The 13,769-nt window shown below is 36.7% G+C and overlaps 1 protein-coding gene across 1 annotated transcript in view; it reads right to left on the bottom strand.

Moving 5' to 3' along the window:
* The window catches only part of LOC124555989 (KICSTOR complex protein SZT2-like), a 332,080-nt gene that overhangs the window by 190,367 nt on the left and 127,944 nt on the right, over positions 1-13,769 (bottom strand). The window contains exon 13 of the mRNA XM_047130034.1: positions 11,606-11,810. Coding sequence (XP_046985990.1) covers positions 11,606-11,810 — 205 coding nt within the window. The remainder of the gene's footprint in view (positions 1-11,605; positions 11,811-13,769) is intronic.

Here is a 13,769-nt window from a genome sequence, read left to right as displayed (position 1 = left end):
TATTGAAAAAGGAAGAGACCTATATATGTGTTTCATCGATTTAGAAAAGGCATTTGACAATGTGGTTTGGGACAAGCTGGCGACTATTATGAGGGAAAAGAGAGTGGACTGGAAAACTCATTATACCTTAATCAAAAAGTTTCAGTTAAAGTAAGAGGAGAAAGTACAAACTGGATCAGACTAGGGAAAGGAGTAAGACAAGGATGCTGTTTATCACCTACTCTTTTCAACCTGTACTTGGAAAATATGATTGACCAATGCTCATTAGATGACAAAGAAATAGAAATTGGAGGAAGAAGAGTAGGGTGCTTGAGATTTGCTGATGACATGGTCCTTCTAGCCACAGGGGAAAAAGAATTACAGGATTTGGTGGACACCATTGCAACTAATGGAAAAAATATAGAATGAAAATTAACACAAATAAAACAAAAGTAATGGCAATAGGGGAAATAAGGAAATAAAAATTGTGCTGAATGGAGAAACACTAGAACAGGTGCAAAATTTTAAGTATCTTGGAAGCAGGATAGACACCGACTGGAAGTGCACCACAGAAATTAAAACAAGGATAGCAATGGCAAAAGAGGCGTTTTATAAGAAAAGGAGAATCTTCTGCAGCGGTCTGGACAGAGAACTCAGAAAGAGAATCATAAAATGTCTTGTATGGAGTGTTCTTCTATATGGCGCTGAAACATGGACTATGAGGAAAAAAGACAGAGAAAGGCTGGAGGCTTTTGAGATCTGGACATGGCGGAAGATGGAAAGAATAAGTTGGATGGACAGAGTAAAAAATGAAGAGGTACTGAGAAGAGTGGGAGAGAAAAGACAATTACTAGATGTAATAAAGAGAAGAAAAAGAAATTGGATTGGGGATATATTAAGAAAGAATGACGGACTGATAAAAACAGTTTTAGAAGGTTATGTAGAAGGGCAAAGGAAGCGAGGAAGGAAGAGATTCCAGATACTGGATGACATGATGGACGGTACAACATACAGCAGCCTTACGAAGGAAGCAATGGATCGCAGAAAATGGAGAGGCAAAGGACCTGCTAATATAGCAGATAACTGGTGATGATGATGATGATGATGATTATAGCATCACAAACCACCAAATCAGCATATGAGTCCCAGTCAGCTTCAATTAAAAACTGGCAATGGTGGCTAAGACCATGAAGTTCCTCTGCTCTAATTCTGTATCACTGTTGCAGCCGATTTTGACTATGGCAGAACTCAATGCGAGTAGCAATAACATCTACATCTACATCTACATGGATACTCTGCAAATCACATTTAAGTGCCTGGCGGATGGTTCATCAAACCACCTTCACAATCCTCTATTATTCCAATCTCATATAGTGCTCAGAAAGAAATAACACCTATATCTTTCCGTACAAGCTCTAATTTCCCTTATTTTATCATGGTGATCATTTCTCCCTATGTAGGTCAGTGTCAACAAAATATTTTAGTATAGTGTAGGCAGTCTCCTTAATAGATCTGTTACATTTTCCAAGTGTCCTGCCAATAAAACGCAGTCTTCGGTTTGCCTTCCCCACAACATTTTCTATGTGTTCCTTCCAATTTAAGTTGTTTGTAATTGTAATACCTAGGTATTTAGTTGAATTTATGGCTTTTAGATTAGACTGATTCATCGTGTAACAAAAGTTTAATGAATTCCTTTTAGGACAGCATCTGGCTCGGCATCAGCCACAGACAGCACCTGGAACCTGTTTATCAGACAAACTGGGGAGGCCTTATGTGCGGCATTTGCAATGATAATTAGAGAGAAACTGACACATTTCATCAAAAGAGATTGGCAGGTTCTGGCAGATGAGCTATCTGACACAAAAGATGATATACACAAGGAGAAAGCCATAGGAGAGAAAGCCTTACACATATTGGGGTCAGAGACACCAAAAGCTTGTAAATGTTGACAAAGGTGTTTTTTGTATGCATCCCAATTCTTCAGAGTACCACCATACAGAGGAAATGGTGGTGGCTTCATCAACGGCGGTGAGCCCTGGCATGTCATTGAGGCTGCCAAACTGTTTAGTGCCACAGGGAGAGCTCGCTGCTGTTCAACAAGAGTCTGAAGAATTTCTGCCACCGACATACTGGCCGTAGTGAACTGAGAATGCAACACATGGAGTAGAATGGCATCCTCATCATAAAATATATTGTGAAATTGCACAAACACAATATTAGAATTCCCACAGATCAACTTTTCATTCGCTTCCACATAAAGGAAAATACAGACATATGAATGACACTGTAGTAATAACACCACATGAAATCAGGAGTTACATAAATGCTAACAGAGAAGTGTTCCATACTCACGAAAACAATAGAGCAGCTGAGGACACAGTGCACTGGCTTATATACAGTTATTTACACATTGTGTAGTACTTCTTGCACCACCTGTGCCATTGTGAGGCAGCCTCCTTGGGCTGGCTGTGGAGGTGCATGCTGTTCATTTATGCATGCTCACTGTATACGGTTACAACATTAGGGAGATGCTAAATGAAATGTATTTAGCTATCAAGCTGGCAAAGCCTAAAGTCTTCAACAACTACTGTGGCAACATATTATCAAAGGATATGTCACAAAAACCAAAGAAATTCTAATCATATGTAAAGGCTGTTAGTGGTACTAAAGTAAATGTCACTTGTGGACGAGACAAGAAATGAAATTAACAGAAGCATATCAAATGCTGATATGCTGAGCTCCATTTCCAATTGTTTCTTTATAAAGGAAAATCCAGGGGCATTGCCCTAATTTAATTCTCACATCACTTCAAGGATGAGAGAGATAGAGATTAGTGTCAGTGGTGTAGAGAAACAGTTGAACTAACTAAAATTAAAAAAAGCTTCAGGGCCAAATAGAATCCCTATGTAATTCTATACCAAATTTGTAGCTGAATTAGCCCCATTTTAAGCATAATCTAACATAGTTCCCCAGAACAAGAAAACCAAGCCCAACAACTGGAAAACAACCTAGGTCACACACATCTGCAAGAAGGGTAGAACTGATCCACAAAACTACCATCCATTATCCTTCATTCATTTGTTGTAGAGTCTTGGAAAATATCCTAAGCTCAAATGTAATGAGGTATCTCAAACAGAACGACCTCCTCCATGCCAGCCAGCACTGATTCTGAAACCATCGATCATCTGAAACCAAACTCACTCTTCTCTCACACGTCATCCCAAATGCCATGGATCAAGACACTCGTGTAGTATTTCTTGATTTCTAGAAAGTATTCTGACTCAGTATCACACCTATACTTATTTTAGAAAGTATGATTTAATGGGGTATGAAGCAAAATTTGTGACTGGATTGCGGATTTCTTGGAAGGGAGGGTGCAGCATGTTATCTCGGATGGAGAGTTATGGACACTACATGTGTATCCCTGGAAATTGTGTTGGGAACCCCGCGATTCAAATTGTATATTAATGACCTTGCAGATAATATTAATAGTAACCTCCAGATTTTCACAGTTGATGCAGTTACCTAAAGTGAAACATTGTCTGAAAAAGGCTGTAAAAATATTCAGCTGGATCTTAGGAAGAAGTGGTGCAAAGAAGAGCAATTTGCTTGAAATGTTCAAAAATTTAAAATTGTGCACTTCAAATAACAAAAAAAAGAAATTACAGTAACCTATAACTACAATATCAACAAGTCAATATATGGAATTGGTCAATTCATACAGAGATCTGGGTGTAACTGTTTGTAGGGATATGAAATGGAAAGATCACATATGCTCAGTCACAAGTAAGCCAGGTAGCACTTCAGTTTTGGTAGAATACAATGGAAATTCAATCAGTCTATACATACAATTGCTTACAATACACTAGTGTGATCCATTCTAGAATATCCCTCAAGCATGTGGAATATGTACAAAATACAATAACCGGTGGTATTGAATGTATAAGAGAGGGGCAGCATAAATGGTCACAGGCTTGTTTGACTCATGATACAGAGATGCCAAAGAAATTGAACTGGCAGATGGTTCAAGATAGAAGCAAACTACCCCATGACACCCTACTTAGGAAGTTTTAAAAACCAGCTTTAAATTATGACTCCATGAATATATTACAGCCTCCTACGTATCACTCTCATAAGGATCATAAGGACAGATTAGATTAATTACAGGGAACACAGAGATATTTAAAGAGTCGTTCTTTTCAGGCTCAACATGTGAATGAAATGAGAAGCCCTAATAACTGGTACAATGGGAAGTGCCCTCTGTCATGCATTTCACAGTGGTTTTATGAGTATGGATGAAGAAGTACACATCTGTAAGTTGCTATCAAACTTTACTGTTTGAAGACTCCAGCCAATTTACTTGTCTTCACAAATGCATTCTTGAATTAAATAAAATACTTTGTATAATCTAAATTTCAAGGTATTCTAAGCACTCAACAAATGAGTACTGTTTTTGCAACAGTGGGCAGATGAAGCGGCACAATGTCTACTTAACCAAAATCTTTATCATACAGATTTTATGTTAATGGTGTCAAAATTCATAACTACTTATATTAGCTCCTATGTATGAAGCCAGGATGCATTACTTCTATTGTGTATGTAATACCAATGTTCTGAGAATTCTTAATTTGTACATGGGAAATGGAAGTATAACTAACTTACTCACTATGTTTCTGGTTGGCTGAAGTATTTAGTGTTGCTCTCTTGTAATGGAAGCATTTTAGATGCTGACAGTGACAAAAATCTTATTTAAAGTATACTGAGTTATTATCTAGCCTTCCTATTACTAGCCCAATTGGCAAAATAAATACATGAACATAAAAATGTTGGCCAGAAAAGTGATTCCCAAAGAAAAGTTGGAATTTCTTTAGGACATTTAGTGTTTCCATCAGGGTCATTTTTTCTTCCCCACTGCTGAGTAACATACCAATTGTCTCTCATGTCATATTAAATGACACTTCATACCTAAAAATAGATGAGACATGAACTTGTTTTTTCAATCTCAAAAAGTAAACACCCCCTCAGAAGACACGGCCTCAATAAAAGAATGTCTCTGGGAGGAGAGGGTGTGTGTGTGTGTGTGTGTGTGTGTGTGTGTGTTCCATTGAAGTGGTGGGCTATACCAGTGGTAGTGTAACTGCCAGAAGGGTCTCCCAGGCCAGACAGGGCTCCACAGAGGATCCAGACAAAGTATGTCTCACAACATCCTCTTTTGTTTCCTATTCTTTCCCTTCCCTCTCTATGATTGTGTGGCAGCTGGCACAGTCCCCTAATCCGGGCAGTGAAATATTGTTGGTAACCAGGACAACAGTGGTGCATGCATGCATTACTGCAGAGGGATGGCTAGTGTTCTGTAGTTGAGGTGATTACAAGCTATCTAACGGGTAAGGCCCTGAAATAAAACCTGGGTACATGTCCAGGCCATGAGGTAGCAGCTCCATTAGGACTCTTGGGGGCTGTGGACTGATAACAAACAACAACAACAAAATTCAAATAACAGAAACTAAAAGTATAAATAACCACATGGATCCTAAGAATACGACCTTTGGCCTGAAAAGAAAAACAATTTTGGAGTTTGGAATAAATACAGAATGGTGGAATGTTGTATGTAGGACAGGCAGGTGAAGATGCAATACAAAGGAATGGTGTACAGCTCTTAAGATGCAAAGACTGCAAAAGAAGGTTACTGCAGTGGAAACCAGTCTCAGAAAGGATAATAACTGCAAACTTTAAAGTAAATGTGCAAAATATCATTGTAATTCAGTGCTATGCAACTATCGAAGTGGCTGAACGAGAGTTAAAGGATGCATTTTATACAGATCTAAAGGGAGTACTAATAAAAAAAAAAACCATAGTGACATAAATATTTTAGTGAGAGACTTGAACACAAAATCTGGTTCAGAAAATGAAGAGACTGAACACATGGTGGATATCCATGGCATTGAGGATCGAAACATAAACGGTGAACTGCAGATAGATATGTTTAATGAGCATGACCTATTCATTGGAGATATAGTGTTTCCACATCATAACTGTCATAAGACGTCGTGGGTCTCATAATATCACGTTACTGCAAATCAAATAGATCACATAGCCATAAGCCGTGAGTCTTAACACTCTCTGTTAAATGTAAGGCAGATACCACACATTTGAATAACTGATTTACCTTGATGAGAAATGAATTCACAACCTTCAGTGTGGATGCACATTTATGTTTGAGCTCCAGCGAGAATCTACAGTTAGCACGCGTAGAGGACATGGACAGGGACTGCGGATAGGTGGCGCTAGGTGGGAATGTGAATCAGCCTGGGAGCATGCCAAGATAGTCCATGTATTTGTAATAAATGCTGAGTCTAAGTGGTACAGTGGTTAATGCAACTGCCTAGAAAGCAGGAGATCCTGGGTTTGAGTCCCGGTCCAGCATACATTTTCATTTTCACTCGTTGCCGCTGATTTCGCACAAAGTACCAATGCAGCTGATACATTAGTTTCTTCCCTTTTCTATCCTTTCTCCCCCCTCCCCTTCAATTTACATAATATTTATCACAGCTGTGGAACCTGTAGGGTGTCTATTCTTTTTGACCTGTCTGAAAGAACAGACACCAGACATTGATATAATCCATTCATCTTCCTGGGCAATGAATCCTGACCCTCCAGTGTGGATGCACATTTATGCTCAATCTTCAGGGAGGATCTAAAATTAGAGAGCATGGAGGACACTGATGGGGACTGTGGACACGTGGCATTAGGTGGGACTAATGCTTGTACATGCCTGAGTTCGAATTGAATATGTGTCATTATAATTATGTCCTGTCTACATGACATCTGCAATACAATAAAAAAGGGAGACGACATTATAATCAATGCTGACCTTCTTTCTGACCTGGATTATATCATGGTTATGGGGCACAACCATTCCCTGGAATCAAACATGATTCAGTGACAGTACTTCACATAGTTGTAAAGTGCAAATGGGGTGGATTACAGAGTTTCAGACAATTATGATTCCATAGTAGTATTCTGCTCATAAGCTGATAAGCCATAAATACAATTTTCCATATTTACGGGTTTTCTTTTACAGCAGACTATGAGGAAGAAAACAAAACAGCATAAGTCTGTTTATTCTACACCAGTATTTACATGGATACTGTGCAAATCACACTTAAGTGCCTGGCAGAGAGTTCATCAAACCACCTTCACAACAATTCTCTATTATTCCAATCTCAAACAGCACTTGGAAAAAATGAGAACCTATATCTTTCCGTGCGAGCTCTGATTTCCATTATTTTATTATGATGATTGTTTCTTCCTATGTAAGTCAGTGTCAACACAATATTTTTGCATTTGAAGGAGAAATTTGGTGATAAAAATTTCATGAGAAGATTCTGTCACAGTGAAAAATGCCTCTGTTTTAATTATGTCCATCCTAAATCCTACACCATGTCAGTCGCACTCTCTCACCTGTTTCTCGAAAATACAAAATGTGCTGCTCTACTTTGAACTTTATTGATGTATTACGTTAATCCTATCTGGCAAGGATCTCACACCATGCAGCAGTTATCCAAAGGAAAATGGACAAGCGTAGTGCAGGCAGTCTCTTTAGTAGATCTGTTGCATCTTCGAAGTGCTCTCCTAATAAAACACAGTCTTTGGTTTGCCTTCTCCACAACATTTTCCATGTATTCTTTCCAAATTAATTTGTTTGTAATTGTAATTATTAAGTATTTAGTTGAATTTATGGCCTTTAGATTTGACCGATTTAACAAGTAACCAAAGTTTAACGGATTCTTTTTAGCACTCATGTGGATGACCTCACACTTTTCGTTATTTAGAGTCAACTGCCAATTTTTGCACCACACAGATATCTTTTCTAAATTGTTTTGATCTTCTGATGACTTTACTAGACAATAAACGGCAACATCATCTGCAAACAACCTACGATGGCTGCTCAGATTTTGTTTAAAATTCTACATACAGCAGGGTTACTAGATGTCCTGTATTTTATGGGATCACACATTATTTAGTTTAGGTGTCCTCCCAGTCCCAACAAAAGATATATTGGATGCATATTGTCCCCTTTTTTGCTATATGTCCCACAAGTTTTGAAATACCTTTTTTTTTAAGTAAAATGTAGCGTAACCAAATGGAGAGCAGATGTAGCCATATCCAAATAATGAAGGAGATACACACTTTGATGAAATCAAACAGAATGAGGCACAATTTTTGAAGTATTTTGCTTGGTATTATGTCATGCTTTCACATGATTAGCAGTTTGTCATTTCCACTTTCTTTGTGCATTGTCTTTGTTTGAGATCACCACATTGAGAAGCGTGGTTTTAAACTGTTAGAGGCACACGTTACATTACTTTATATGACACATTGCAAAAGTTTCACAGAAATGCCAAAAAGAAGGAGTGTACTTAGTGATGAAATTAAATATGAGTTTCCATTTCTGAAATAAGAACAACAAAGAATGAAATTATTTTGCACCATGGAGGTGAATGTGATGATGTGTGAAATCATTAATGTGAAGGGACACAAGCGAGCTGTTTCAAGCAGGTTAGGTGTTTCATGCAAAACTCCGTCATAAAGTGCAACGTCTTTTGTTACAAACTGTGCAAGTAGTGCCATGATAAATGATAAAGAAATGTGTCTTGCTGTTGAGGAAGGTTTGCTAGCTTTCCCAGCAATGAAACACAATCATTCCCTTGGATAGATGAACTGCACTGCTGCAACCGTAAGGAAGCTGTTTGAGAAATGCCTCTAAGCACTATGGGACTAAACATCTGAGGTCATCAGTCCCTAGACTTAGACCTACTTAAACCTAAGTGATCTAAGGACATCACACACATCCATGCCCGAGGCAGGATTCAAACCTGCAACCGTAGCAGCAGCATCATTCTGGACTGAAGCGCCTAGAACTGCTGTTTGAGAAGTAATCTATCTGTTATAGAACATTTTGGGGACATGAACCATGAAAATAATGTATATGAAGTTAAAAAAGACATTAATAAAGAACTGTTAGGTTTCCAGAATGAGATTTTCACTCTGCAGCGGAGTGTGCGCTGATATGAAACTTCCTGGCAGATTAAAACTGTGTGCCCGACCGAGACTCGAACTCGGGACCTTTGCCTTTCGCGGGCAAGTGCACTTGCCCGCGAAAGGCAAAGGTCCCGAGTTCGAGTCTTGGTCGGGCACACAGTTTTAATCTGCCAGGAAGTTTCAACTGTTAGGTTTGTTGGTGAAAAATTGTCTATCATCCTCAGAAATGTGAAGCTTATTACTGTGTTTTTGCCAGCTCTACCTGGCATCACTGCTGCTGCAGGAAGGATATTATCTATCAAAAATGCCTTACAGAGTGATGAAAAGAATGGGCTTAGTGTGGAAATGGTTAAGAAAATAATTAAAACTAAGATTCATTTTCATGATGCTTAATGTGTTGATTTCCATAAAATTGTATTTGAAAATATCAAACTCGTGAATGCATAAATTCTTCTATAAAATATAATAACAATGATTTTTCGGAAACTACACATTGCAAAACTTCCAGTGCAATTGAGAATGACAAAGAAGTAACCTATGAAATTAATAATCATTGTCTACCATAGTTAACTCGTTATATTAAGTTATATAATGTGTTTGCAAGTGACAATACTAAAACTATAAAATATTTACTCACTTAGTAATGTAAGTTTTTTTAAATACAAGTTTTCACAAAAATGTACAATGACCTTGAAGTTGTAGCATAAGCAATTTTAAAACCAACCTACTATATGTATACAGTATTAATGGAAGCTTCCAGGAAATGTTGATTCATTTTAGCATCTAATTTGTGTCCCATATTTTGATTTTGGAAATCTGGCGACAGTAATATACAGAGGAAAATTATATATGGGAGAAACAATTTGTTTACTGTTTATATGCTCTGCCATTGTAGTTAAAACCAAATGCTAGAAAGAAAATGAAACTGTACATTTTCTCAGCACAGCACAGTATTTTCTTGTTCGCTCTTGGTTTTAATAGAAAACTTGTACATTGTTGGTTAAAAAACATACAGCCCATGTCCATTAGAGTATCATGCAAAAATTTGATATACATAAATCAAGAAGTTTTGGCGATTTTTGATAACAACATTTCCCCAGGACATACTGTATACATATACTTATACATCACATGTATTAAATATATATATAGCTTTTATCTGTCCAAATTACATCAGAGTACTGGTAAAAATTTGAAGCTAATTTTGTCAAGAACTTTTCAAGATTATTGAAAACAATGTTCAGTCTTTATATATTAAAAAATATGTAGCCCAAGTCTCTCCAATTGTTTATTACAGCAACGTGTAAAAATCTGACATAAATTAGTCAAGAACTTTTCGAGATTACCAGAAACAATGTTACCCCTTTATATATCATATATACTTACATATTAAAAAATATATATAGCCTCTGTCCACCTGAATGTTCATCAGAGCTTTGTGTAAAAACTTGAAGTAAATTGGTCAAGTGCTTTTTAAGAATTCTGGCAATAACACTAAACAACAACATGTCTACATAGTAGCATAGATTTGCGATGTATGTGCACAATTTGTTTTAGGCTGCTCGATAGTAATGGTGACACCTCAAAACTTGCTTCTACGAGAAGAATCTGAATTAAATTTGCTGCTGTAAGCAAAATACGGTGAATTTTAAAATGTTTATCAGGAGTGTCAGCCCATTATATAAGAAAGACTTATCATGGGTTTGTTCAGTCGGTCAGAGAGTATCATGGATGTGCTCAAACTTTGCATTAGTAAATGAGACAGAACAGTGTGCATTATGTAATACCAAAATATTAAAGTTCTGAATGTGTACTATGCAAGGTGCGTCATCCCATACACATCTCATGTAATACTCTTGGTGCTAAAATTAGACAATTTTGGATTTACAGGAAGGTGTACTGACAGTATGAAGAGCAAAACAATACTGGTACACAACACATGCTCCACCACAGAACATTATGTGATTTGTTGAGAACATACACAGTACCATCATAACTTTTATTTTAAAAGTCAGAAGCACTCCCTGAAGCCACAAATGATGAACTCTATTGAAAGGTACTAGAGACGGTTATTTGGTGGATCATTATTTCTATCAGCAAATGGTGCACATTATTTTATCACAAGTAATTAAGCATAAAAGCAATCCTTAATATTTGAAAAGTTTAAAAATGAAAACAAAACATCTAAATGTTTCAAGATACTAAGCCTGATGAACAGGCTAAGGGTATTGAAGTGAAAATCAATATTATCAAATAGAACCATTTTCATCTGACATATTTATAAGGTTTCTATATCAAAGGAAAACTCAGTCAAGGCAGAAGAGCTGGCCTTATTTACCTTCAACAGGTGAAATTGGTAGTACTGGCAATAGATACTGTGTGCCACTTTTATATGTGTGCATTGGCAGTGCTACACATTTTGCCTCCTGACAGTAAGTAGTGACCAACAATTCTGTCTAATAATTTATTAATATTATAAGATCTATATTACTGGTATTCTACAGTACAAACATTGTTGGGAATTTACCACAACTGTTTAATTTATTGAGATGATTAACTCAGAATGACGAATCTGACTGCTTACTTGACTCTCTATCTGTAAGCCTTTCTCGAGGTTCTGCATACAGCTCAGCACAGTCGGTCATGTGTGGTTGATACGAGACTTTGTTTCCTACAGTTGGAATTAAAGAACTGTTTCTCCTTGATGACCGAGTCTTATTTTTGACAAGATAATAAAACTGTCCAAGTTGTATAAGATGATAACCACTAACTGCTAAATTGCTGAATTCCTGTCAACAGAAAATAAGTACAAAGAAACATTATAATAATGAAATTTTATCAAGCTATATCTGAAATTAAAGGGGGACGCTAAATAGTAACAACATATTTTTCCTTCCCATCTAAAAAACTTTTATGTTTAAATACTTTTCTATGTGACTGGCATGAGATTTAGTTCTTAGGAAATCTGTACACTTCATAAGATATGCAATTAAAATTCAAAGACAAGTGCACTGGTGAGGACTAAGAGACATGAATGGTACACAAAGTGCTTTGCTTTTTTATGCTCCTAACTCATATTAATTATACTGAACTGTGAAACAAGCTACAGGAACTCTAATTGTTAATGTAAGCAATGTATGAGAATGGCAGAACATTAGATCAAGTGAACTGAACAGACTACAGGAATCATTAAACTCACAAGAGGGAATAAATTCACATGAAAATAAACATAGGCACACAAAGCATGTTATTACTCATAAATTAAATGCTGTTTCTTGTCATTTGTCACAAAAAACTCTGCAACCTTTCTTCATTGTGATCACTGCTCTCTCTGGCAGTTGACAGCATCTAACAGATATTTTAAGAGAAGAAAAATTCCTTTTGTCAACTTCTTTGTCACTGTTCTCTCCTGTATTCTACTGCTTTCACAGAGGGTTGAGATTTCTTATCAATTACATTCACATGTTTATTCCTCTTTTTTAATTTTTGTCAGTGTTACTTTTCAAATAAACATTCATTATCGGTACTTCTTGAACAAACCAACACTAGATCAGAAACTTAAGTAGTTAAATTTTAACTTTAGGTACATCTCCTGTAAAATTTACTGTTTTCATTAGAGAGGAGGGGAAAAGAGACGCAACAAGTCAGTTTACATGACTTGTTTGATCGTACACTTCCATGCTGACCAGTTAAAAATCACAAAATATCGATGTAGATACCATACTTTGTCAATGTCCACATTAAAACTGACACACAAATTTAATAATGAAGTAAAACATTTGGCAACTATACTAACAATGCTACCAGTGTTTGTAGACTCATTTCTTGAACACAAAAGACTTTCTCACAAGAAATGCGTTGACTTAAATTAAAAATTAGTTTTTCCACCAGTCAGACATTCCACTGGGAAAATGATCAAAGACTTTTGTGGATGCATGCTGAGCTCACAATTGGAAACTGCAAATATATTGAGAAACATCAGAGAAACTGCAGGTGATGACTTCTGATTAAGATAACTGGTGTTCGTGTTTTCTTGCCTCTAAGTTCATTCATGTCTGACCCACTATTTTTTATTCTTTCTGCAGGGTGATTGAGAAATAACATAGTGTTCCTTTTTCTCGAAAATAATGCATCAAATATTTTTTGGGCAAAATGTGCTTTTGACAATCGATAAGGGCAAACTAAATGGTAAGGTTTACATTGTTTGGAAAATGCTGGAAAAAGGTACAAACAAACTCGACTGCAAAATACACACTGGACTTGCATTTGGAAGGATGGCAGTCATCCACACCCAGTCATCCACATTTAGGTTTTTTACAATTTCTCTAAATTGCTTAGGGCAAAATGCTGGGATGGATCCTGTGAAAGAAAATGGCCAATTTCATTCCTTATCCTACTTGAATCTGTGTATGTTCTATGGCTCTCATAATATCACAGTGAACGGAACATTAAACTCTTATCTTCCTTCCTTTTTCCCTTGATATATAAATCTCAGCCACTCTTTCCACATGAAGAACAGCAAGAAGAGTATGTAGGCAAATGTAAATACCATCTAGATAAACTTACTGGTAGTGATTTATGTCATTATCACATTAATTTGTGATGAACAGTTAAATGACAATGATTAATTTATATTTCTACAACACACACTGTCAAAGTTGTTAGAAGACATTCCATTTACAACACAATTGCATCAGGATAAATGCCCGAGATGAGATATTTCTCTTTGGTGGCTATGCATACATTAA

The sequence above is a fragment of the Schistocerca americana genome, chromosome X, assembly GCF_021461395.2.
Source record: "Schistocerca americana isolate TAMUIC-IGC-003095 chromosome X, iqSchAmer2.1, whole genome shotgun sequence".
NCBI classification, from domain to species: Eukaryota; Metazoa; Arthropoda; class Insecta; order Orthoptera; family Acrididae; genus Schistocerca; species Schistocerca americana.
Note: the sequence above shows the minus strand (reverse complement) of the source record. Positions and strands in the feature narration are given on the sequence as shown.